Source organism: Gopherus evgoodei, chromosome 5 (assembly GCF_007399415.2).
Source record: "Gopherus evgoodei ecotype Sinaloan lineage chromosome 5, rGopEvg1_v1.p, whole genome shotgun sequence".
In the NCBI taxonomy this organism is placed as follows: domain Eukaryota; kingdom Metazoa; phylum Chordata; order Testudines; family Testudinidae; genus Gopherus; species Gopherus evgoodei.
In genome coordinates, this window is record NC_044326.1 from 66,694 (window position 1) to 91,457 (window position 24,764).

Genomic DNA, 24,764 nt, shown 5'->3' on the forward strand with positions numbered 1-24,764 from the left:
AAAAACTACATAGCGGTTGAGTAGAATCTAGAAGTCGCTGTTGTAGATTTGTGAGAATCAAGTCTGGGTACTTTTTCAGTTGTCTTAACAAACACCTCCTGTCCTCTTCATGTAAGGATTCAGTATAAATGCCTTCATTAGTCAACTTCTGGACTGAAGTCGTTGCTTCTTCCAGTACTTGTTCAACGGATAGCTCTCTGGTTGATCCACATGTAGCTTCTATTGCTGGACAGAGATCTCCTACTGTTGTAGTGGATGCCTGGATGGCATTGTTTAATGACCCACGTGGTTTCAACAGTAAACTTCATAGAATCTCAGGGTTGGACGGGACCTCAGGAGGTCATCTAGTCCAAGCCCCTGCTCAAAGCAGGACCAATCCCCAGACAGGTTTTTGCCCCATATTCGTAAGTGGCCCCTCAAGGATTGAATTTACAATCCTGGGTTTAGCAGGCCAGTGCTCAAACCACCGAGCCATCCCTCCCCCTTTACAAGAGAGAGAATGGCAATATTCTCTGAGCGTAGTAGCAAAAGTAATCTACCAGCCTCATTACTTAGATCCATCTCATCTTGGTAGATATTTTCCAAAGCCAGTAGAATCATAGAATATCAGGGTTGGAAGGGACCTCAGGAGGTATCTAGTCCAACCCCCTGCTCAAAGCAGGACCAATCCCCAGACAGATTTTTGCCCCAGATCCCTAAATGGCCCCCTCAAGGATTGAGCTCACAACCCTGGGTTTAACAGGCCAATGCTCAAACCACAGAGCCATCCTTCCCCCGGCTGGAGTAATTTTAAGACAACAGCCAAGGATCACTCATGAGAAAGCCAGCGGGTTTTCCCAGGTTGGACAAATTTGAACTTCAGTCCCAGTATATCTTCTATATTTTCCAAGATATTCAGTCCTTTTGGACTCTTGCTGAAAAAAGAATATAATGACATTGAATGTATAGCTTTTAAAATGTCTTTTGAAGAGTCTGCAGCTCGTACTAGCATTAGCTGGAGTAGATGGCCTCTGCAGTGCGTGTAGGAGAGATTAGGGTTACACTTTTCTCTGAGCAAAGCTTGTGCTCCACCATGTCTTCCAGAGGAGTTTTCAGCTCCATCAAACGCACAAGTAGCCAGCTGTTTGGGGTCCAACTGACAAGCATTTAACTCTTCTAAGATGTGGCTTGTCACAGATGCAGCCGATGTGTCTTCTATAACTTGAACGTCTAGAAATGCACCTACTGGCCTACCCCTGACACCAAGATAACGTACACAATGACTTAATACTTGATGCCCAGCTGCACTGGTGCATTCGTGTATGTGAATTTTTTGAATGTGGTAAGAGAGTTCTTCACTTTTTCAGCTGCTGAGTCTTTCACTCTTGCACCGCATGCTTCTAGCCAGTCAGTTGAGTTTCTTGCAGAAAGACAGTGAGCATTTGCTGGTCAGTGTTCAGCTTCAGGATGAACAAGTGACAATGCCCTTAACGTTGGCCTCCAGTTTCTAGTGTGTGGTATCTCTTGCTTAAATAGAAAGTACGATGCCACAGCCATGTTTGTTCGCATGAACTGTCTCCAGCATTCTTAACAGCCCCATTAACACTCACCGGTGCTGTCCTTGGTCAGTGGAGACTCAAGAGTTCAGAGGTGTTTTCACATGAGTTCACCTCCCATGTGAGGGCCAAGAAGGCACCTTGCTCGTTCCTCCAGCTGCTCACTGTTCACTCTGGCCACTGTTCATTGTGCAAACGTTCACTCCATCACTCTGTTGCCAATGGCCCTGTGCCATCACCTTCTGCTCCCACCTGCCACTGTGACCTCTGCGAGTTGGTCTCTTGAGGTTCCACCCGCTCTCAATGGGAGAACTGTGCTGCTAGTGCAGCCTGGGCTGTCTCTTCCACAGGAACGCTGTCCTCACAGCAGGACTACGCACTTAGACCTGATTGTCAGTGATTTCAGCTGCACTGGCCTTTTAACAGAACAAAAGATTCTATGGAGCCTAATCAGCTCTGTCTTTAAACAGTGGAGAGGGGCAGGTCAAATAGTACTTGGGACTCAGGCAGACCATCAAGCAAAACACCTGGCCCCACCCTCTCTCAATGCCCTCAGTCAGCACGAGCTAAGTACAGGTCTACTGCCCTTTACTCATACAATAAAAATAACATTTAATTCCCCCCCAGATGAATGTAAATACAATCTGGTCCTGAAGCCTTTCCCCCCAGTTCCCACTCATCACTAGCTGCCAGGGAGAGCTCATTGAGACTTTGCTTACAAATCATGGTTCGAAATTATTAGGTTGGCCAACATCACTGAAATGAATGCACTGACATTGTCATAAAAAACAGCTGTTTAAGGAAGCTAGTCTATGTTCAGACTTTTCAAATCGATGATACTTTTTCAGATACACGTATTTTATGATACACTTTATATGCTTTTAACATGTGTATTAATGTTTCAATTTCTATTCAAATTTCCAAACAATCACTATATTGGCAACACTGCATGTAACTAGTTCACAGAACTGGGATTGGGGAAATTTTGGGGAGGGGGGCGGTGTAGGGAAGTCCCTGGTTTCTTTGCCGCCGTCATGCTGGGAGGGGGCCCAGGCCCACCCCCTGCTCCGGGTTTGGCCCAGGCAGCCTGGGCTCAGCAGCCAAGGCGGCTCCTGGGGCTGCTTCCTGAAGCCGCTTCCCACCTCCCAGCCCTTGTGCTGGTTCCCAGGAGCCTGTGGCTTCCCCCTGGGACCTGCAGCTCCGCCCTTGGATGCTGGGCCCTGCCCTTTCCCTAGGGCTGCCTTCCCTGGGATCTCCCTGCCTCTGCTCCAGTGGGAGTTTAGCTGGTACCTGGCCAGCTAGCCTGGGAGAAGGGCTGGATTCCTTCCTGAACCCAGGGCCCTGGAGCCTGGGTGTGGATTCCCCCTCGCTCTGACATGGCTGCAGCTCCAGACCCTCTGTGCCCTCCCCACACCTGCCCCTGTGACTGAGGTGCCCCAGGCTGGCTCCCCGGGTGGCCAGGGACCTGTTGTGTGCCCAGGTGGCCTGGGACTGGGCCTGTCGCTCAGCTCCTCATGGGGCAGCAGGGCCAGGGGGCCCTGTACTGCTGTCTCTGTGTGGGCAGGGTCTGTGCCCTCCTGAATCCCCCAAGGCACCCCATTGTGCCAGCCATGCCCCTGTCTCCGTGCACAGCCCCTCCCTGAGCTGCTCTGCCATGGGGCACCTCTGGCTGACGTCCCACCCCAAGCCTCCTGCACACCCCACAGCAGAGCCTGGGCTCTGTCCTGGTCCATCGACGGGGTGACCCATACCCCTTGAGGCTTGCAGCTCCCCAACCCCCAGGGCTAGGTGTCCCAGCCCCTCCCATGGGGGACACCACCCCAGCTAGGGGGTTCTGGGATTCAGCCCCAAGCACCCCCAGAATCCTCCCTATCCTTTGTGGGGCTGGCCCCCCAGGTGCTATATGGGCCAGCTCTGCGTTTACCCCCCTTAATGCTTCTCCCCAACCCCTTCCTCTCCCCATGGTGCCCACAGTTGCCCTACCCCGCCCTTGCCCACTCATGCCCCAACCCCCCCCAGTGCCTACAGCGCCACTGCCCCTGCCTCCAGTGCCCACTGACCCCATTAGCCTTGGCCCTGCCTCTGGTGCCCAGAGCCCCACTGGCCCCACCCCCAGTACCCCCAGGTTCCCTGGCCCCACCCCACCTTTCCCGGTGCCCACGGCCCCATTGGCCCTGCCCCCTGGTGCCTCCAGCCCCGTTGTCTCATCCTTGTGTGCCCAGCCCCACTGACCCTGCCCCATCTCCCCCAGTGCCTATGGCCCCACTCCCCATACCTCCAGCCCCACTGACCCCGCCCCACCTCCCCTGCTGCCCATAGCCCCACTGGCCCCGCCCCCAGTGCCTCCAGCCCCACTGCTCCCTCCCCACCTCCCCTGCTGCCTATAGCCCCACTGGCCCTGCCCCCAGTGCCCTCAGCCCCACTGACCCCTCCCGTCTCCCCAGGACACGGACATCCAGAAGAAGATTGACCATGAGCTCCGGATGCGTGAAGGTGCCTGCAAGCTGCTGGCAGCCTGCACACAGCGGGAGCAGGCGCTTGAGGCAACCAAGAGCCTTCTGGTCTGCAACAGCCGCATCATGGCCTACATGGCCGAGCTGCAGCGCATGAAGGAGGCGCAGGTGGCGCAGAGGACGGTCCGGCGGTGAGGACCCCGTGACCGGGCACAGGGAACTGGGGTCGGGGGCTGGGGGGAGCTGGGATGCGGGAGTGGGGCAGACGTGCGGCACAGGATGTCGGTCACAGCTCTGTGCTTCCTCTGCAGCCCCTCGGACGCTGGCCCCATGGACGATCGCTTACCCTGCAGGGGGAAGGTCTGCGTGTCAGGTAAGGGGAGTGGGTGTGCGCCTGGGGCGGGGGCAGCAGGTCTGCAAGGACAAGAGACCAATCTTCCTCAGAGTGATTAGTGCCAGAGCTGGGGAGGTGCCGGCTCCCGGAGCTCCGCTGGGGGCCCCGAGCTGGGACGTCTGCTGGGGACACCGGGCCTGTGGGACTCTGCAGCTCAAGGCTGCGGCTGAGCTCAGGGTGAGGGTGTCCTGGTCCAATCTCGCCACGGCCTGGCGGCCGCTCTCTGCCTGCCCCACGGCGTGTCCCAGCCCTGCAGACCGGCGCCCGCTCTCTGCCTGCCCCACGGCGTGTCCCAGCCCTGCAGACTGGCACCCGCTCTCTGCCTGCCCCACGGCGTGTCCCAGCCCTGCAGACCGGCGCCCGCTCTCTGCCTGCCCCACGGCGTGTCCCAGCCCTGCAGACCGGCGCCCGCTCTCTGCCTGCCCCACGGCGTGTCCCAGCCCTGCAGACCGGTGCCCGCTCTCTGCCTGCCCCACGGCGTGTCCCAGCCCTGCAGACCGGCGCCCGCTCTCTGCCTGCCCCACGGCGTGTCCCAGCCCTGCAGACCGGCGCTCGCTCTCTGCCTGCCGCACGGCTGCATCCCACCCCTGCAGACCGGCGCCCGCTCTCTGCCTGCCCCACGGCGTGTCCCAGCCCTGCAGACCGGCGCCCGCTCTCTGCCTGCCCCACGGCGTGTCCCAGCCCTGCAGACCGGCGCCCGCTCTCTGCCTGCCCCACGGCGTGTCCCAGCCCTGCAGACCGGTGCCCGCTCTCTGTCTGCCCCACGGTGTGTCCCAGCCCTGCAGACCGGCGCCCGCTCTCTGCCTGCCCCACGGCGTGTCCCAGCCCTGCAGACCGGCGCTCGCTCTCTGCCTGCCGCACGGCTGCATCCCACCCCTGCAGACCGGCACCCGCTCTCTGCCTGCCCCACGGCGTGTCCCAGCCCTGCAGACCGGCGCCCGCTCTCTGCCTGCCGCACGGCTGCATCCCACCCCTGCAGACCGGCGCCCGCTCTCTGCCTGCCCCACGGCGTGTCCCAGCCCTGCAGACCGGCGCCCGCTCTCTGCCTGCCCCACGGCGTGTCCCAGCCCTGCAGACCGGCGCCCGCTCTCTGCCTGCCCCACGGCGTGTCCCAGCCCTGCAGACCGGCGCCCACTCTCTGCCTGCCCAAGGCGTGTCCCAGCCCTGCAGACCGGCACTCGCTCTCTGCCTGCCCCACGGCGTGTCCCAGCCCTGCAGACTGGCACCCGCTCTCTGCCTGCCCCACAGCCGCATCCCAACCCTGCAGACCGGTGCCCGCTCTCTGCCTACCCCACAGCCGCATCCCAGCCCTGCAGACCGGCGCCCGCTCTCTGCCTGCCCATGGCATGTCCCAGCCCTGCAGACCGGCGCCCGCTCTCTGCCTTCCCCCACGGCCGCATCCCAGCCCTGCAGACCGGCGCCCGCTTTCTGCCTGCCCGTAGTGTGTCCCAGCCCTGCAGACCGTCACCCGCTCTCTGCCTGCCCTACAGCCGCATCCCAACCCTGCAGACTGGCACCCGCTCTCTGCCTGCCCCACGACGTGTCCCAGCCCTGCAGACCGGCGCCCGCTTTCTGCCTGCCCATAGAGTGTCCCAGTCCTGCAGACCGGCGCCCGCTTTCTGCCTGCCCACGGCGTGTCCCAGCCCTGCAGACCGGCACCCGCTCTCTGCCTGCCCCACAGCCGCATCCCAACCCTGCAGACCGGTGCCCGCTCTCTGCCTACCCCACAGCCGCATCCCAGCCCTGCAGACCGGCGCCCGCTCTCTGCCTGCCCATGGCATGTCCCAGCCCTGCAGACCGGCGCCCGCTCTCTGCCTTCCCCCACGGCCGCATCCCAGCCCTGCAGACCGGCGCCCGCTTTCTGCCTGCCCGTAGTGTGTCCCAGCCCTGCAGACCGTCACCCGCTCTCTGCCTGCCCTACAGCCGCATCCCAACCCTGCAGACTGGCACCCGCTCTCTGCCTGCCCCACGACGTGTCCCAGCCCTGCAGACCGGCGCCCGCTTTCTGCCTGCCCATAGAGTGTCCCAGTCCTGCAGACCGGCGCCCGCTTTCTGCCTGCCCACGGCGTGTCCCAGCCCTGCAGACCGGCGCCCGCTTTCTGCCTGCCCATAGAGTGTCCCAGTCCTGCAGACCGGCGCCCGCTCTCTGCCTGCCCCACGGCCGTATCCCACCCCTGCAGACCAGCAGTCGCTCTCTGCCTGCCCATGGTGTGTCCCAACCCTGCAGACCAGCACTCGCTCTCTGCCTGCCCATGGTGTGTCCCAACCCTGGAGACCGGTGCCCGCTGTCTGCCTGTCCTCATCAGTTCAAGCCCAGCTGGGAGAGCCGGGCAGGGTGACTTCTGAGTGGGCAGCATCTCGGGGGGCGTTTAGGGTGCTCCTGGCTTTGGTCTGGAGAGCAGCAGAGGACGGAAAGAGGAGGAAGCTGCTGGGAGTGAGGGGCGGGGAGAGCTGCCCCCAGCTCAGCCTGGGGGCTGGGGGTCACTCAGAGACCCAGCAAATCTGTATTGTGATTCAGATCTGCCCTGTGCCCACCTGCACCCACCCCATGCGTACTCGGTGCCTCTTTCCCCCATTGGTTGCCACCCCCAGCTGTCTGGTATCTCTCCTCCCTCCCCAGATCTCCGGATCCCCTTGATGTGGAAGGATACGGAGTATTTCAAAAACAAGGGAGGTGAGTGTGAGGGGTGGGGCTGGGCCCTGCGGGCCCCCTGAAGGGGGTGGGGTTCTCTCTGACGCTGGCGTGTTCCCTCCTGCCCAGACCTGCATCGCTGTGCCGTGTTCTGCCTGCTGCAGCTCGGTGTGGAGATCTATGACACCGAGATGGTGCTGGTGGACCGGACGCTCACTGACATCTGCTTTGAGAACGGGGTCCTCTTGTGAGTAACCAGCCCCAGGGCTTCCCTGTGCAGCAGCTACCCCTCCCCAGGGGGGCATGTTCCCAGGGACCCCTACAGCCAGCACCCCTCCCTGCACCTTACAGCACCCCCTGCTGGGAGAGGTTGGGGTAGCCGGGAGCCTGTCCCCACAGCCAGCGATCCTGCCCCACTCCCCACAGCACCCCCTGCTGGGAGAGGTGGGACTGGGGTAGCCCGGAGCTCCCCCCACAGCCAGGGCTCCTGCCCCGCTCCCCACAGCGCCCCCTGCTGGGAGAGGCCGGGGCTGGACTAGCCCAGAGCTCCCCACACAGCCAGGGCTCCTGCCCTGCTCCCCACAGCGCCCCCTGCTGGGAGAGGTGGGACTGGGGTAGCCAGGAGCTCCCCCCACAGCCAGGGCTCCTGCCCTGCTCCCCACAGCGCCCCCTGCTGGGAGAGGTGGGACTGGGGTAGCCAGGAGCTCCCCCCACAGCCAGGGCTCCTGCCCCGCTCCCCACAGCGCGCCCTGCTGGGAGAGGCCGGGGCTGGACTAGCCCAGAGCTACCCACACAGCCAGGGCTCCTGCCCCGCTCCCCACAGCGCCCCCTGCTGGGAGAGGCCGGGGCTGGACTAACCCGGAGCTCCCCACGCAGCCAGGGCTCCTGCCCCCCCACCCCCACAGCGCCCCCTGCTGGGAGAGGTGGGACTGGGGTAGCCAGGAGCTCCCCCCACAGCCAGGGCTCCTGCCCCGCTCCTCACAGCGCCCCCTGCTGGGAGAGGTGGGACTGGGGTAGCCAGGAGCTCCCCCCACAGCCAGGGCTCCTGCCCCGCTCCCCACAGCGCCCCCTGCTGGGAGAGGTGGGACTGGGGTAGCCAGGAGCTCCCCCCACAGCCAGGGCTCCTGCCCCCCCCCCCCCACAGCGCCCCCTGCTGGGCGAGGTGGGACTGGAGTAAGCGGGAGCCCCCCACCCAGGGATCGTGCCCCTGCTAGCAGAGGCCAGGGTGGCCTGGCCTGGCGCTCCCTCCCGGCGGTAGCCGGGCTCTGATTGCTCTGTCCCCGGCAGCACGGAGGCAGGCCCAGACTTCGAGCTGAAGGTGGAGCTGTACAGCGCAGGGCTGGAGGAGGACTCTGCGCTTGGTAGCACCCCAAAGAAGCTGGCCAGCAAACTGAGCAGCTCGCTGGGACGTTCCTCCGGGAAGCGGCTGCGTGCGGCGTTGGACGGGGCCCCAGGGAGCCCCGTGAGTAATGGGGGGAGCAGCCCCCTCCTGCTGCCGGCCCCCAGCGTGGCGTGAGTACCCGTCACCCTTTCATTGCCATGCACCCCGAGGCCCGCTGGACCCTAACCCCCTCTCCCCCCTTTCAGGGGCCCCAAGTACCACCTGCTGGCCCATACCGTGCTCTCACTGGCCGAGGTTCAGGACAGCTTCCGTACCCATGACTTGGCCATCACCAGCAATGGTAAGGGTGCAGGGACGCCGGGTGCCGGGATGGCGGGTGGGGGAGCAGGGAGGCAGGGCATGGGGTTGGCAGTACTGGTGATACCTGCAGAGAGTTCTGCTGGCCGCTTGGCCCCTCGCTGCACCCCACAGTGCCCCACGTAACCCCGCTGACGCCTCGTCTCCCCCGCAGAGGAGAGCTCCTTCTGGCTGCCCCTCTATGGCAGCATGTGCTGCCGCCTGGCTGCCCAGCCCAACTGCATGGCCCAGCAGATGATGTGCGGCTTCTTGAAATTGCAGGTAAGTTTGCATCCCAGCTTGGAGAGGCTGTGCTGGGGAGGGCATTGGACACGGGGCCCCTCTCCGCTAGGGGGTGCCAGGCCTGATCCGGCTCCTGGATGGGGACGGGCTGGCTGGGGCGAGGGGAATGGGACACGGGGCCCCTCTCTGCTAGGGGGTGCCAGGCCTGATCCGGCTCCTGGACGGGGACGGGCTGGCTGGGGGGAGGGGAATGGGACATGGGGCCTCTCCCCTCTGAGTTCCCCATTCCAGCCTCATGTTCCTTAGGGCCCTGGTGGATTTTCCTATCACGTGCCTCTTTACACCCAGCCAGGCCGTCTTTCTCTCCCACCCTCCAGCCAGCTCGGTGTCCCTGGCTGGGCACTCAGCCTGGGCCAGGCAGGGGCTCATGCTGGATCGGCTCGTGCCTTGGAAGCTCAGCAATTCCGGGGTGACCAGAGGTCATTCCCAGCCCTGGGTGACTGAGTTTGCCAGGTCTCAGCGCAGTCTGTAGTGTGAGGGTCTCCATGTCCCAAAGACCCGAGGCCACGTGGGCAGCGACGGTGCGGGGGGCCAGCCCAGTGTGAAGCAAGCTGGGAGTCATCAGGTGGGGCCCTGCCAACCGGGGCTGGACGTGGGGTGGGAATGAGCCCATTTTCCCCCTTGCGGGCACGTTCCTGCCCTGCAGTAACCCAGGCCTGGCCTGTCGGCTGCAGCAGCAGGTGGGCGAGCAGCAGAGCTGGGTGCGGCTGTTCTGCGTGCTGCGGGGCTCCAACCTCCTCTGCTACCGCCGGCCCCAAGACACCGAGGCCCTGGTGGAGCCGGCACTCACCATTGCCATCAACAAGGTGAGTGGAGGGGGCAGGGGCAGCAGGGCCGCTGGGCACTGAGGGTGGATCGGGGCAGGGTGGGTCCCTGCAGCCCCTCCTCAACCTCCCACTGCGTCCCTAGTCCCAGCCTCTTGTCTGCGGAGGCTCGCGCCCTTGCTGAGGGGCTGGATACAGTGCAGCCCCTCGAGGTCCCAGCTCACACCCTGGGCCTGGCGCCCTGCAACTGGGGGCCTCTGCCCTGGGCTGCTTCTTGGAGGGCTGGGGTTGGATTCCCTGCTGGGCTGGGCTCAGCGAGGGAGCTCTCGGGGCTGGGGAAGGGGGGAAAGCTGGTTGCTGGGCTCTGGGCTGGGGGTCTCTGCAGGGGGAAGTGTCAGGGCTGGGGCTGGGGGGGTGTGATGCAGTAGGGGCTGTCTGTGTGGGGAGTGGGAGAGCAGGGGAGGACTTTAGGGATGGACAATGCCAGGGCCTGTAACCTGAGCTAGGTAAGGGAGGGGAAAGGTCAACACCTTTGCCCGGGAAGGGGACAAAGGAAGGGAGCGGCAGGAGGGAAGCAGTTGGAGTTTGGGCTTGGGGCTGTGTGGGCGGAATTCAGGGGATCCTAGCTAGGATCCAAGCACCCTGAAAGCCCAGAAGGACTCGGTGGAGGGGTCCTGACTGTGCCTGCAAGCTCTGCTGTAACCGGTGTTCCTGTTGTCCAATAAACCTTCTGTTTTACTGGCTGGCCGAGAGTCACTGTGGGTCCCAGGAAGAGGGGTGCAGGGCCGGACTCCCCACACTCCGTGACAGGGGGTCTCTGCGGGGGGGAGGTGTCGGGCCTGGGCTGTGTCGGGGGAAGCTGGGGGCTGGGCTGGGGGGGGTCTGTGGGGGGGGGAGGTGTCGGGCCTGGGGCTGGGCTGTGGGGGGGGGGAAGCTGGAGGCTGCGATGGGTCTCTGCGAGGGAGGTGGACCTGGGGCTGGGCTGTGTTGGGGGGGAAGCTGGGGGCTGGGCTGGGGGGTCTCTGTGGGGGGAGGTGTCGGGCCTGGGGCTGGGCTGTGTCAGGGGGGAAGCTGGGGGCTGGGCTGGGGGGGGTTGTGCCGAGGGAGATGTCGGGCCTGGGGCTGGGCTGTGTTGGGGGGGGGAAGCTGGAGGCTGCGATGGGGGGTCTCTGCGGGGGAGGTGTCGGGTCGGGGGCTGTGCTGTGTCGGGGGGGCGGGAAGCTGGAGGCTAGGCTGGGGGGTCTCTGTGGGGGAGGTGTCGGGTCTGCGGCTGGGCTGTGTCGGGGGAGCTGGGGGCTGGGCTGGGGGGTCTCTGCGGGGGAGGTGTCGGGTCTGCGGCTGGGCTGTGTCGGGGGCGGGAAGCTGGGGGCTGGGGGGTCTCTGTGGGTGAGGTGTCGGGTCTGGGGCTGGGCTGTGTCGGGGGGGCGGGAAGCTGGGGGCTGGGCTGGGGGGTCTCTGCGGGGGAGGTGTCGGGTTGGGGGCTGTGCTGTGTTGGGGGGGCGGGAAGCTGGGGGCTGGGATGGGTGGGTCTCTGCAGGGGGAGGTGTCAGGCCGGGGGCTGGGCTGTGTTGGGGGGCAAGCTGCGGGCTGGGCTGGGGGGTCTCTGTGGGGGAGGTGTCGGGTCTGCGGCTGGGCTGTGTCGGGGGGGCGGGAAGCTGGGGGCTGGGCTGGGGGGTCTCTGTTGGGGAGGTGTCGGGTCGGGGGCTGTGCTGTGTTGGGGGGCGGGAAGCTGGGGGCTGGGCTGGGGGGTCTCTGTGGGGGAGGTGTCGGGTCTGGGGCTGGGCTGTGTCGGGGGCGGGAAGCTGGGGGCTGGGCTGGGGTGTCTCTGTGGGGGAGGTGTCGGGTCGGGGGCTGGGCTGTGTCGGGGGGGCGGGAAGCTGGGGGCTGGGCTGGGGAGTCTCTTTGGGGGAGGTGTCGGGCCGGGGGCTGGGCTTGTTGGGGGGGAAGCTGGGGGCTGGGATGGGGGGGTCTCTGTGGGGGAGGTGTCGGGTCTGGGGCTGGGCTCTGTTGGGGGGGAAGCTGGGGGCTGGGCTGGGGTGTCTCTGTGGGGGAGGTGTCGGGTCGGGGGCTGGGCTGTGTCGGGGGGGCGGGAAGCTGGGGGCTGGGCTGGGGGGTCTCTGTGGGGGAGGTGTCGGGCTGGGGGCTGGGCTGTGTTGGGGGGGAAGCTGGGGGCTGGGATGGGGGGGTCTCTGCAGGGGGAGGTGTCGGGCCGGGGGCTGGGCTCTGTTGGGGGGGAAGCTGGGGGCTGGGCTGGGGGGTCTCTGCAGGGGGAGGTGTCGGGCCGGGGGCTGGGCTCTGTTGGGGGGGAAGCTGGGGGCTGGGCTCAGGGGTCTCTGCTGTGACAGGAGACGCGGATCCGGGCCACGGAGAAGGACCCCAGGAACAAGCTGCAGAGCATGTCGGTGACCAACCGCTATGGGGGGGAGGAGGTGACGCACACGCTGCTGGCGGAGAGCCGGGCCGACACGCAGCGCTGGATGGAGGCCTTCTGGCAGCACTTCTACGACTTGAGTGAGTGAGTGGGGCAGAGCTGGAGCCCCGGGGGGGTACAGCCGGAGGCCGGCCGGGGGCACTCTGGGCCAGACCCCGGGAGCCAGTGGGAGCCCAGGCCCACTGGGGGGCAGAGCAGCGAGTGGGGCTGGAGCTGTGCTCTGAGCTCAAACAGCTGATCCTGTGCGGTCAGGCCATGCCATAGCCGGGGCGGGCAGCTGTGCCAGTCGGAGTGCAGCTGGTGTCAATACACAAAGCAGCCACATGGGGGCAGTGCAAGTCCATCCTTCCCGGCTGGCATTTCCAGGGTACACCCCCCCCCGCCCCCAGCTGCTTGGGGGGCTGTGGAGTGACCCTGCCCCGCCCCTCCCTGCAGGCCAGTGGAAGCAGTGCTGTGATGAGCTGATGAAGATCGAGGTGCCATCCCCACGCAAGCCCCCAGCCCTGCTGGCCAAGCAGGGCTCCCTGTACCATGAGATGGGTAAGGGGAAGCGGCTTCCTGGGGTCCCTGTCCTGGGGATGGGCAGGGAGGGCCCAGCGTTGGGGGGCAGGCTGTCTCTGACATGGGGCCTGGGCACAGGGTCTGTGCACTGTCTGTCTGTCCTGGCTTCCTGTCTGCAGGGCCCTTGCCTGCTCTCTGCTAACCTAGCTGCTGGGGGGGTGACCCCCCCACTCGCTGCCCGTCTGACTCACACCCCTGGGTGTATGTTTCTGTAACCACTCCCCTTTCTCTCCCCTCCTGGCGCTGCCCTCCCTTCCCTTCTTCTGCCTCTTCCCCCCCCCCGGGCTGCCCCCGGGCACCAGCTCTCCCTGGCCCTGCGGTGCCGCCCGCGGCCTGCGAGGGGCTCCTGCTCCAGGATAACGCTGTCTCCGCTGAGATTCGGGCGCTTCTCTCCTCCTATTACAGTGACAGGTGACGTACGGGGCGGGGGGCGCATGGAGCTGGCCTGGCACAGGCAGGCCCAGGCTCCAGCAGGGCCCTTGCTCCAATGGCCTTTGTCTGCAGTGCCCCCTCCACAAACCCCCACATGCCTGTTGCCTCAGGGACACCCCGTCTCCCCCTGGGGCAGTGACCAGACAGGGTCATGTCTAGGGAGCAGGGCAGGAGTGCTGTCGGAGGGCGGGGCTTCTGGGCTACTGCAGCCCCAGCATCTCCCAGCAGGGGGCGCTGTGGGGGGAGGGGAGTGGGCAGGAGCCCTGGCTGTAGGGGGAGCACCCAGCTACTGCAGCCCCAGCATCTCCCAGCAGGGGGTGCTCTGGGGGGTGGAGTGGGGCAGGAGCCCTGGCTGTAGGGGGAGCACCCAGCTACTGCAGCCCCAGCATCTCCCAGCAGGGGGTGCTCTGGGGGGTGGGGTGGGGCAGGAGCCCTGGCTTTGGGGAGAGCTGCCAGCTACTCCAGCCCTGGCCTCTTCCAGCAAGGGGTGCTGTGGGGGGGAGTGGGGCAGGAGCACTGGCTGGGGGGGAACTCCCGGCTACCCCAGCCCCAGCAGGGGGTGCTGTGGGGGGAGGGGGAGGCAGGGAGGAGCACTGGTTGGGGGGGAGCTCTCGGCTACCAAAACCCCCATTTTTCCCAGCAGGGGGTGCTGTGGGGGGGGGGGAATGGGGCAGGAGCACTGGCTGGGCGGGGGGAGAGCTCTCCACTACTCCAGCCCAGGTCTCTCCCAGCAGGGGGTGCTGCAGGGAGTGGGGCAGGTGTGAGCTGGTGGTTCTGGGAGACATTTATCCTGATCCCCACCTCCTTGCCCCATAGCTATTGAGCCTGTGGACGACATTGAGGCCGTGACGGACATCCTGGCGCGGCGGGTGACGGCCCTGGAGCTGCGGCCAGACCTTGGCTGCCCCCCATGGCTGTCTCTCTTTGAGGGGCCCCTGCTCAGCGCGTCCCATGCCAGCATCACTTCTGAGACGGCCAGCGCCAGCCCCTCTCGCTCACGCCCGCCGTGGGGCCGGCCCCGCACGCTCTCCCTGGACGCCAGGCTCAGCACGCTGAAGGGGCGTGCTGGGAAGGGCCCCGCCACCGCCCTGCGCCTGCTGGCCGGCCCCCCCCACTCCAGCTCCTCCAGCAGCGGCAGCACCACCCCCGAGTCAGAGCGCCAGGGCCGCTGCCCCACTCGCCCCACCCTGGATCCTCGCAGCTGTCTGCAATCCCAGGTCTGAGCAGCAGGGGGTGCCCGGAGGCGGCACCTGCACCCTGACCAGGACTGGAGGTGATGGGGAAGATGCCCTGGGCAGGGGCCCCCTCATGGCCCAGCCAGCCCCATGGACCTCTGCTCCGGCAGCAGCGTTGGCTGAGCCGCGGTGTCAGTTCTCCATCCTGAGCAGCAGCACCTCCCCACCCCGTCCTCCCGCTGAGCCCCCACGCTTGGGGACGTCCCTCTCGCAGGGCCAAGGGACCCCACCGGGGCCTGTGCCCCCTCGACCCCACCCGGGGCATCCCTTGTGAGCTGCCTGGCATCTGCTGGGAAGGGCTGTTAGGAACAACCGTCCCTGCCCCCAGCCTAGGGCACAGGGTCTGCTTGCTCCCCCGGCTGTGCTGAACCCTGAGCCAAGGGCCTGCCCCACAGGTGCTGAACTCATCCCTCCCCCGGGAGCTGCCTCTGGCCCCAGACAGACACAGCACAGGAAGCGGGGCAGCCTGTGGGCTCTTGGGCCCATGGTGTGGGGCGAGCGGCTGAGCTGTCCTCAGCCGGGCTTCAGAGCAAAGGCTGAACCCGGGGGGCTTCGGGATGAAAAACTGGAATTATTTTGGCACAGGTGACACTGAAGGGGAGGGAGATGGGCCTGGGGATTCCCTAATTCCAGCTCTAACGGCTTCTCCTTGCTAACCAGCCCCTGGGCCTGGAATTGGCTCCATGCCCCTGCCCATGCAGCTGCAGCCCGCCCAAAACAGCCCAGCTCCCCTGCAGACGTGTGCACAGCCCCTCCCCCATGGGGCTGGCTGTCTGGGGGAGGGAAGTGAGGCTGCAGCCGCCTCATTAATATGCATTAAAATGTATTTAATGTTCCCAGTCTCTGATTTGGGGCAGGGGGGTGGAGTGGGGTGGGACTGGCCCTGCTGGGGTGATCAGATGTCCTGGTTTTACAGGGACAGTCCTGCTATTTGGGGCTTTGTGTTCTGTGGGCTCCTCTTCCCCCCCACACCCCATCCCTGGTGGGGGCAGCTTGCTCTCTGGGCCCAGCTGGCCTCACCCCCCTGTGAGCTGGGGCCCTGCAGGCAGCTGTGATGTCAAAAGCAGCCAGTGGCCCATGGGACCCAGAGCCACTGGGAGCCCCCCACCCCCAGCCCAACCTGCCCTCCCTGGGTCCGGCTAGCTGGGGGAGGGAGGCAGCTCAGCCCCCCTCCATGAGGGAGCCCTCCCCCCACCCCCTTCCCCCCAAACAGCTCAGGGGGGTTGGGCCACTCTCTGCTGTTGGGGTGGGGCACCCCCTGCTCAGCACCCCATAGCCTCCAGCCAACCCCCCCTTTCCTGTGAGGCCAACCTGGGTACTGGGCCCCACGTGCCTCACACCCGGCCCACACCCCCGGCCCTGGTGAGAATGGACACGGGGGGGCTGCTTTGCCCACAGCTGGGGGCGCAGGGGCGAGCGGCGTTCCCAGCAGGAGGGCTGGGCTGGGCTGGGCCATGCCCCCCCTGGCTGGCTCAGTGGCCTTGGGCCCCATGGTGGGGATGAGTCCGGGTCCCACGGGCTATGCGAGGGGCAGAGAAGCCAGACCCACGGCCAGTTCCCACAGCTCCTTTATTTGGCCGTGGAGGCCACGGCCCAGGTTGCAGGGTAACATGGTGGGTCGGGGGCTCACCCAGCGAGCAGAGACCGAGGTGCTGGGGGTTCAGAGCGCAGGCACCCCCAGAGTGGGGGGAGGGGGGAATTGCTGGTTCTTAGAAGGGCCCGGGGGGGTGCAATCCAAGCAGCCCCCTGGCACGTTGCAGTCATAAAGCCGAGCCCACGCGGGCTCTGTGGGTAGGATGAGTGCGGGGGTCCGGCAGCCCCTGCTGTCTACGCAGTACGGAGGGAGGGGCCCTCAACGGTCTCCCCCTCCTCCAGCGCCGCCTTGCAGAGAGACCCAGGCTGTGTCCCCTGCGGAGAGAGAGGCAGCTCAGCCACAGGTGCCACTGCTGGGGAGTCGCCCCCGGCCCTCCCTCCCCCCCCCCGCTGCAGGGCATCCTGGCCAGGCCGCCCCATCCCTGCTCGCTGGGGCAGTCCCGAAGTGGGGGGGGGCAGAGGGGGAGGCCAGAGCCGCAGTACCTGCTGGGGGATCCCACGCCACTTGCAGCTGGAGCTTGGCACCACTGCTCAGGGCGCCCTGCAGAAAGAGAGGGGCACTGGGGGGGGCAGGGCGCTCCCACTGGCCCCCCATGGGACAGATACTCTGGCCTCTAGGGCCTGTGCAGCCTGGCACAGCTGTCGGGGTGGGGGGCTGCAATGGGGGCACCTGCCCATGGGAGCCTGAGCTGACGCCACATGGGACCTGCTCCTGACATGGGCCTCAATTGCAGCCAGTTCGCCCCTAGAGGGGAAAGGCCCCATTCTCCCCCCCCTCCCGATCCAGCCAGCCCTCGGGCAGATTGGAGCCAGCGCCCCCTAGAAGGGAAAGGCCCCATTCTCCCCCACCCCCTGATCCAGCCAGCCCCCAGCCCTCGCGCAGATTGGAGCCAGTGCCCCATAGAGGGGAAAGGCCCCATTCTCTTCCCCCCCCCCATCCAGCCAGTCCCCTGCCCTGGGGCAGATTGGAGCCAGCGCCCCCTAGAGGGGAAAGGCCCCATTCTCCCCCCCGATTGAGCCAGCTGGGCTGGGCCCTGGGGCAGAGTGTAGTTGGTGCCTCCTGGGGGGGGAAAAGGCCCCATGTCCTGACCTTGCCAGCCCCGACATTAAACGTCCTTATAGGTTTTGGCTCCATTACCTTCTCTCCTGGCTCCAGCTCCAGCTCCCTGAGCTCTGGCCACCTCCCGGCCTCCTGCCCTGCTATGCCGTTGTGTCCTGACTCCGGGAGGAGCTCCGCCAGGCTGGCCTCTGGCGCCAGGCAGGGCCTGTGGGAGGGCTCCGGCGGTGCCTCCCCACCTACAGGGAGACGGATGAGGGCTGAGCGCCTGGCACTCACTCTGTGGAGGGCTGCTGGGCTCCGTCACTCTGCCTGCCTGGCTGGTGGCAATTCAGGAATCCCGCCGCCTCCCCCCAGAGCAGAACGCCTCTGAGTGACAGCCCAGCCAAGCAGCCTTGCCCTCCCCCTGGGGGGGGTTTGCTGTGGGGGGCCATGCTAGACGGGGGTTTCCTGCTGGGGGTTGTGCCGAGGGGGGGGACAGACCCGCTGGGAGGTTTCCTGCTGGAAGTTGTGCTGGGGGGTGGGGGCAGACCTGCCGGCCCAGGTGACCCCAGTGCTGGCTCAGCCCAGCAGTTCCCTGTGTGTGCAACAGCACCATTCTGCCCCGAACACCCACCTGCCATGGGGTCCTCGCCAGGCATGGGGGCTGCAGCCGTGGAGGGGCCAGGATGCCAGGGCCACGGGGGCACGGACTGAGGCAGAGATTCCAGGGAGCAGGACTCTGCGCTGGAGAGAACTGGGCAGCTTTGAGCAGGCTCCCCTCCAGCCAATGATGGATTAGTGGGGTTAGCGAGGGGCCCAGTTGGCACATCTGGGAGACTGCCATGGGGCCCCTCAGTGGGCACCAGCTCTGCCAGCAGGGAGCCCTCAGTGGGGCCCTGGGATGATATGGGACCCAAGCAAGGGGCATCCTCCTCCATGGGCAGAAACGTATCTGGGGGCTGGCTCAGAGACACTGGGGAAGGGGGGGTGGCAGAGGGTAGAGAATGAAGAAGTGGAGACCCAGCCCTGGGAGGGGTTGGGGGGCTGGCAGGGGGTGGAGACCCAGCTCTGGGAGGGGTGGCAGTGTGTGGAGGGCTGACAGGGGGTGGAGACCCAGCTCTGGGAGGAGTTGGGGGGCTGGCAGAGGGTGGAGACCCAGCTCTGGGAGGGGTAGCAGGGGGTGGGGGGCTGGCAGGGGGTGGAGACCTGGCTCTGGCAGGGGGTGGAGACGTGGCTCTGGGAGAGGATGGAGACCCGGCTCTGGGAGAGGATGGAGATCCGGCTCTGGCAAGGGGGGCAGGAGGTGGAGACCCGGCTCTGGGAGGGGTAGCAGGGGGTGGGGGGCTGGCAGGGGGTGGAGACGCGGCTCTGGGAGAGGATGGAGACCCAGCTCTGGGAGAGGATGGAGATCTGGCTCTGGCAAGGGGGGCAGGAGGTGGAGACCCGGCTCTGGGAGGGGGTGGGGGGCTGGCAGGGGCTGGAGACCTGGCTCTGGCATGGGGGACAGGGGGTGGAGACCCAGGTTCAGCCAGGCTGATGGGAGGCAGAGTCATGGTTCCATCTGGGCTGATGTGGAATGAATCTTTGGTCCTGGGCTGAATAGCTGGGAGTAGGGGCCCTGTCCTGCGTGGGCTGGTGAGGGGCAGGGGTTGGGCCCCACGCAGGCTGGTGGGGGGCAGGGGCCCTGTCCCATGCAGGCTGGTGGGGGACAGGGGTTGGGCCCTGGGCAGGCTGGTCGGGGACAGGGGCCCTGTCCCGCGTGGGCTGGTGGGGGGCAGGGGTTGGGCCCCTGGCGGGCTGGTGGGGGACACGGGTGTGGGTCTGCATGGACTGGCAGGAGGAGCAGCCCTGCTGGAGCTGGATTCAGTGGGGCGAGGGCTGGAGGGGGCCGGGAGGAAGTCACCCGGTGAAGTGGGGGGCTCTGGCCGGCGGAAGATGTAGGCAGACTCCGTCAGGCTGCGCTGGTAGCGCAGGTAGGGCCTGTGGGGTGCTCCTGGGGGGAAAGCACAGAGGAGACTGTCAGTAGCTGCTTCCACTGCCCCTCCTGCACCATCACCCACCACTGCCATGCAGCCACCTCTGGGTGCAACACGGCAGCTGCTTAACCCATAGGCCCCTAAGAGCTCCCTCATGCCCCCAGCAAATGGCAGACTCGGTTTGCAGGCGGCAGCACCGAGGGCTCCCAGCCAGGCAGCATTTCGGGACAGGAAATGAAGCCGAATCCCGCGCTGGGGGCTGAGACACTCACCTGGCCTGACACCCAGGGGCGAGAGGGGCGACTGGGCACCCGAAGTGGAGCTGGAGTGTTCCCGCTGCCTGAAGAAGTCCCGGGGATTCTGTGAGCGCTGGGAGACCAGCGTGGCCGCCTCCTGCAATGCACAGAGAGTGAGGGGGGCCCCGAGGGGCCGGGCAGGGGGCTGGGGGTGGGGGCCCAGCCTGAGGGGGGAGGATGTTAGTGTAGGCCCGGCCCAGCAGGGGGTGTCCTGGCCGGGTGGGGGGGCAGGAGGCTAGGACGGGCCCGGGCCAGCAGGGGGCATCCTGGCGGGGTGGGGGGCAGGAGGCTAGGATGAACCCAGGCCAGTAGGGGGCATCCTGGTTGGGTGGGGGACAGAAGGCTAGGAGGGGCCCGGCCCAGCAGGGGGCGCCCTGGCCGGGTAGGGGCGCTGGAGGCTAGGACGGGCCTGCGCCCTGGCCGGGTAGGGGGGCAGGAGGCTAGGACGGGCCCGGCCCAGCAGAGGGTGCCCTGGCCGGGTAGGGGGGCAGGAGGCTAAGACGGGCCTGGCCCAGCAGGGGGAGCCCTGGCCGGGTGGGGGGGCAGGAGGCTAGGACGGGCCCAGCCCAGCAGAGGGTGCCCTGGCCGGGTAGGGGGGCAGGAGGCTAGGACGGGCCTGGCCCAGCAGGGGGAGCCCTGGCCGGGTGGGGGGGCAGGAGGCTAGGACGGGCCCGGCCCAGCAGGGGGCGCCCTGGCCGGGTAGGGGGCCAGAAGGCTAGGACGGGCCCGGCCCAGCAGGGGGCGCCCTGGCCGGGTGGGGGGACAGGAGGCTAGGACGGGCCCGGCCCAGCAGAGGGTGCCCTGGCCGGGTGGGGGGGCAGGAGGCTAGGACGGGCCCGGCCCAGCAGGGGGTGCCCTGGCCGGGTGGGGGGGCAGGAGGCTAGGACGGGCCCGGCCCAGCAGAGGGTGCCCTGGCCGGGTAGGGGGGCAGGAGGCTAGGACGGGCCTGGCCCAGCAGGGGGCACCCTGGCCGGGTGGGGGGGCAGGAGGCTAGGACGGGCCCGGCCCAGCAGGGGGCGCCCTGGCCGGGTGGGGGGGCAGGAGGCTAGGACGGGCCCGGCCCAGCAGAGGGTGCCCTGGCCGGGTGGGGGGGCAGGAGGCTAGGACGGGCCCGGCCCAGCAGAGGGTGCCCTGGCCGGGTGGGGGGGCAGGAGGCTAGGACGGGCCCGGCCCAGCAGAGGGTGCCCTGGCCGGGTAGGGGGGCAGGAGGCTAGGACGGGCCTGGCCCAGCAGGGGGCGCCCTGGCCGGGTGGGGGGGCAGGAGGCTAGGACGGGCCCGGCCCAGCAGAGGGCCCCCTGGCCGGGTAGGGGGGCAGGAGGCTAGGATGGGCCTGGCCCAGCAGAGGGTGCCCTGGCCGGGTAGGGGGGCAGGAGGCTAGGACGGGCCCGGCCCAGCAGGGGGTGCCCTGGCCGGGTAGGGGCGCTGGAGGCTAGGACGGGCCTGCGCCCTGGCCGGGTAGGGGGGCAGGAGGCTAGGACGGGCCCGGCCCAGCAGGAGGCGCCCTGGCCGGGTAGGGGGGGCAGGAGGCTAGGACGGGCCTGGCCCAGCAGGGGGCGCCCTGGCCGGGTGGGGGGGCAGGAGGCTAGGACGGGCCTGGCCCAGCAGGGGGCGCCCTGGCCGGGTGGGGGGGCAGGAGGCTAGGACGGGCCTGGCCCAGCAGGGGGCGCCCTGGCCGGGTGGGGGGGCAGGAGGCTAGGACGGGCCCGGCCCAGCAGAGGGTGCCCTGGCCGGGTAGGGGGGCAGGAGGCTAGAACGGGCCCGGCCCAGCAGGGGGTGCCCTGGCCGGGTAGGGGCGCTGGAGGCTAGGACGGGCCTGCGCCCTGGCCGGGTAGGGGGGCAGGAGGCTAGGACGGGCCCAGCCCAGCAGGAGGCGCCCTGGCCGGGTAGGGGGGGCAGGAGGCTAGGACGGGCCTGGCCCAGCAGGGGGCGCCCTGGCCGGGTGGGGGGGCAGGAGGCTAGGACGGGCCTGGCCCAGCAGGGGGCGCCCTGGCCGGGTGGGGGGGCAGGAGGCTAGGACGGGCCTGGCCCAGCAGGGGGCGCCCTGGCCGGGTGGGGGGGCAGGAGGCTAGGACGGGCCCGGCCCAGCAGAGGGCGCCCTGGCCGGGTAGGGGGGCAGGAGGCTAGGACGGGCCTGGCCCAGCAGGGGGTGCCCTGGCCGGGTAGGGGGGCAGGAGGCTAGGATGGGCCCGGCCCAGCAGGGGGCACCCTGGCCGGGTGGGGGGGCAGGAGGCTAGGACGGGCCCGGCCCAGCAGAGGGTGCCCTGGCCGGGTAGGGGGGCAGGAAGCTAGGACGGGCCTGGCCCAGCAGGGGGTGCCCTGGCCGGGTAGGGGGGCAGGAGGCTAGGACGGGCCTGGCCCAGCAGGGGGTGCCCTGGCCGGGTAGGGGGGCAGGAGGCTAGGACGGGCCTGGCCCAGCAGGGGGTGCGCTGGCCGGGTAGGGGGGCAGGAGGCTAGGATGGGCCTGGCCCAGCAGGGGGCGCCCTGGCCGGGTAGGGGCGCTGGAGGCTAGGACGGGCCTGCGCCCTGGCCGGGTAGGGGGGCAGGAGGCTAGGACGGGCCTGGCCCAGCAGGGGGAGCCCTGGCCGGGTGGGGGGGCAGGAGGCTAGGACGGGCCCGGCCCAGCAGGAGGCGCCCTGGCCGGGTAGTGGGGCAGGAGGCTAGGATGGGCCCGGCCCAGCAGGGGGCGCCCTGGCCGGGTAGGGGGCCAGAAGGCTAGGACGGGCCTGGCCCAGCAGGGAGCGCCCTGGCCGGGTGGGGGCCAGAAGGCTAGGACGGGCCCGGCCCAGCAGAGGGTGCCCTGGCCGGGTGGGGGGGCAGGAGGCTAGGACAGGCCCGGCCCAGCAGGGGGCGCCCTGGCCAGGTGGGGGGGCAGGAGGCTAGGACGGGCCCGGCCCAGCAGAGGGTGCCCTGGCCGGGTAGGGGGGCAGGAGGCTAGGACGGGCCTGGCCCAGCAGGGGGTGCCCTGGCCGGGTAGGGGGGCAGGAGGCTAGGACGGGCCCGGCCCAGCAGGAGGCGCCCTGGCCGGGTAGTGAGGCAGGAGGCTAGGACGGGCCTGGCCCAGCAGGGGGTGCCCTGGCCGGGTAGGGGGGCAGGAGGCTAGGATGGGCCCGGCCCAGCAGGGGGCGCCCTGGCCGGGTAGGGGGGCAGGAGGCTAGGACGGGCCCGGCCCAGCAGAGGGCGCCCTGGCCGGGTAGGGGGGCAGGAGGCTAGGATGGGCCTGGCCCAGCAGGGGGCGCCCTGGCCGGGTGGGGGGGCAGGAGGCTAGGACGGGCCCGGCCCAGCAGAGGGCGCCCTGGCCGGGTAGGGGGGCAGGAGGCTAGGACGGGCCCGGCCCAGCAGGGGGTGCCCTGGCCGGGTGGGGGGGCAGGAGGCTCGGATGGGCCTGGCCCAGCAGGGGGCGCCCTGGCCGGGTAGGGGCAGGAGGCTAGGACGGGCCCGGCCCAGCAGAGGGTGCCCTGGCCGGGTAGGGGGGCAGGAGGCTAGGACGGGCCTGGCCCAGCAGAGGGTGCCCTGGCCGGGTAGGGGGGCAGGAGGCTAGGACGGGCCCGGCCCAGCAGAGGGTGCCCTGGCTGGGTGGGGGCCAGAAGGCTAGGACGGGCCCGGCCCAGCAGAGGGTGCCCTGGCCGGGTAGGGGGGCAGGAGGCTAGGACGGGCCCGGCCCAGCAGGGGGCGCCCTGGCTGGGTGGGGGCCAGAAGGCTAGGACGGGCCCGGCCCAGCAGAGGGTGCCCTGGCCGGGTAGGGGGGCAGGAGACTAGGACGGGCCTGGCCCAGCAGAGGGTGCCCTGGCCGGGTAGGGGGGCAGGAGGCTAGGACGGGCCCGGCCCAGCAGAGGGTGCCCTGGCCGGGTAGGGGGGCAGGAAGCTAGGACGGGCCTGGCCCAGCAGGGGGTGCCCTGGCCGGGTGGGGGGGCAGGAGGCTAGGATGGGCCTAGCCCAGCAGGGGGCGCCCTGGCCGGGTGGGGGGGCAGGAGGCTAGGACGGGCCCGGCCCAGCAGAGGGCGCCCTGGCCGGGTAGGGGGGCAGGAGGCTAGGACAGGCCTGGCCCAGCAGGGGGCGCCCTGGCCGGGTGGGGGGGCAGGAGGCTAGGACGGGCCCGGCCCAGCAGGGGGCGCCCTGGCCGGGTGGGGGGGCAGGAGGCTAGGACGGGCCCGGCCCAGCAGAGGGTGCCCTGGCCGGGTAGGGGGGCAGGGGGCTAGGACGGGCCTGGCCCAGCAGGGGGCGCCCTGGTTGGGTGGGGGGGCAGGAGGCTAGGACGGGCCCGGCCCAGCAGAGGGTGCCCTGGCCGGGTAGGGGGGCAGGACGCTAGGACGGGCCCGGCCCAGCAGGGGGCGCCCTGGCTGGGTGGGGGCCAGAAGGCGAGGACGGGCCCGGCCCAGCAGAGGGTGCCCTGGCCGGGTAGGGGGGCAGGAGGCTAGGACGGGCCTGGCCCAGCAGGGGGTGCTCTCTCTAGGCTCCCACCACTTACCACGGCCTTCTCGATGGACTCGCTGCGCCGGAACCGGTCCCGCATGGCCTCCTCGTGCTCCCGCTGCTGCTGCTCCTGGGACAGGATAAAGCAGAGACCCTCAGAGAGCTGGGGCGCCAGCTGTGGGGGCAGCTTGAGGGAGATGGGCCCCCATGTCCTCTGCCCGCTGCCTGCCTCGGTTCATGCTCCTTCCTGGGGCCGGATTCCCCTGCCCTGCCAGCCCCCAGCCGCAAGACGCCCTGTGCCACCTCCTGCGCCTCCGTACTCAGCCTGTGCCACGCCGGCTCCGGCGCTGCCCCCAGCCCCTCTCAGCGTCTGCCTGGCAGCCCCCAGCCCTTCCCTGGAGGAGGCTCCCCCGCCGGCCCCAGCCCAGTGCTGGCTCCCTGACGTAGGGGCAGGGCGGGCGCTGCTTCCACTCACCCATCGGGCTTTCTCCTTCCTCCGCTCCTCAGCCTCCAGCCGTGCCTGCTCCTTCCTGCAGAGAGAGCCAGGGAGGCAGGACGGGCCCCGGGTCAGCCTAGGAGTGCGTGAGCCCTGGCTGGGCCCGGCTCGGCCCAGGTGCAGGGCTCCCAGGCAGGTCTGCGGATGGGCAGGGGCGCCAGGCCTGGCAGCCCCGGGGGACAGGCTGGGGGACTGACCTCTGCTCCTCGATCAGCCTCTCCTTCTCCTTGAACTTGCGCTCTCGCTCAGCCGCCTCTCTCTTCTCCTCCTCCCTGCGCTCGCGTTCCCAGCGCTTGCGCTCCTCCAGCAGCCGCCGGCGCTCCTCCTCCTTCCGCTGCTCCTCTTCCCTCTGCGTACAGCACAGGGCGCCGAGCTCCAGGGGACCCCAAACAGCCTCCAGCACCGGGGCAGGGCCCATCCCCGAAGCCAGGCGCAGAGCTCCCACCTGGCCCTGGCCCAGCCCCCCGCACCCCCTCCGCGTCTCCAGCCAGCCCTGCTCCCAAAGTCTCCCCAAGGGCAGTACTGCGGGGACGCA

The 24,764-nt window shown here is 68.3% G+C and overlaps 2 protein-coding genes across 5 annotated transcripts in view; one reads left to right on the plus strand and one right to left on the minus strand.

Annotated features, from left to right (window-relative positions):
* Positions 1 to 15,253, plus strand: part of LOC115652206 (rhotekin-like) — a 40,141-nt gene extending 24,888 nt beyond the window's left edge. For 3 of the 4 annotated variants that reach the window (XM_030563956.1, XM_030563957.1, XM_030563958.1), the window contains 11 exons: positions 3,980 to 4,179; positions 4,300 to 4,361; positions 7,003 to 7,056; positions 7,144 to 7,261; positions 8,302 to 8,526; positions 8,602 to 8,696; positions 8,868 to 8,974; positions 9,670 to 9,801; positions 12,105 to 12,270; positions 12,626 to 12,730; positions 14,000 to 15,253. In XM_030563956.1, coding sequence (XP_030419816.1) covers positions 3,980 to 4,179; positions 4,300 to 4,361; positions 7,003 to 7,056; positions 7,144 to 7,261; positions 8,302 to 8,526; positions 8,602 to 8,696; positions 8,868 to 8,974; positions 9,670 to 9,801; positions 12,105 to 12,270; positions 12,626 to 12,730; positions 14,000 to 14,406 — 1,671 coding nt within the window. In that variant the 3' untranslated portion in view covers positions 14,407 to 15,253. Of the gene's footprint in view, positions 1 to 3,979; positions 4,180 to 4,299; positions 4,362 to 7,002; positions 7,057 to 7,143; positions 7,262 to 8,301; positions 8,527 to 8,601; positions 8,697 to 8,867; positions 8,975 to 9,669; positions 9,802 to 12,104; positions 12,271 to 12,625; positions 12,731 to 13,053; positions 13,163 to 13,999 lie in introns of all 4 variants that reach the window. The other variant, XM_030563959.1, reaches the window with a different exon arrangement.
* Positions 15,254 to 15,968: 715 nt separating this feature from the next.
* LOC115652217 (vegetative cell wall protein gp1-like) lies at positions 15,969 to 18,230 on the minus strand. The gene is made up of 3 exons (XM_030563977.1): positions 17,685 to 18,230; positions 17,150 to 17,307; positions 15,969 to 16,326 (listed from the first exon to the last, which is right to left on the minus strand). The coding sequence occupies exons 1-3, from the start codon at positions 17,986 to 17,988 to the stop codon at positions 16,246 to 16,248; spliced, it is 543 nt and encodes a 180-aa protein (XP_030419837.1). The 5' UTR covers positions 17,989 to 18,230; the 3' UTR covers positions 15,969 to 16,245.
* Between the last annotated feature and the right edge of the window lie 6,534 nt (positions 18,231 to 24,764).

Coding starts and splice junctions, on each gene's coding strand:
- LOC115652217 (XM_030563977.1), bottom strand. CDS start 17,988: ATGGAGGAGGATGCCCCTTGCTTGGGTCCCATATCATCCCAGGGCCCC. Junction 17,308..17,684: donor TGGCGAGGACCCCATGGCAG/GTGGGTGTTCGG, acceptor GTCTCCCTGTAG/GTGGGGAGGCACCGCCGGAG. Junction 16,327..17,149: donor AGCTGGAGCCAGGAGAGAAG/GTAATGGAGCCA, acceptor CTCTCTCCGCAG/GGGACACAGCCTGGGTCTCT.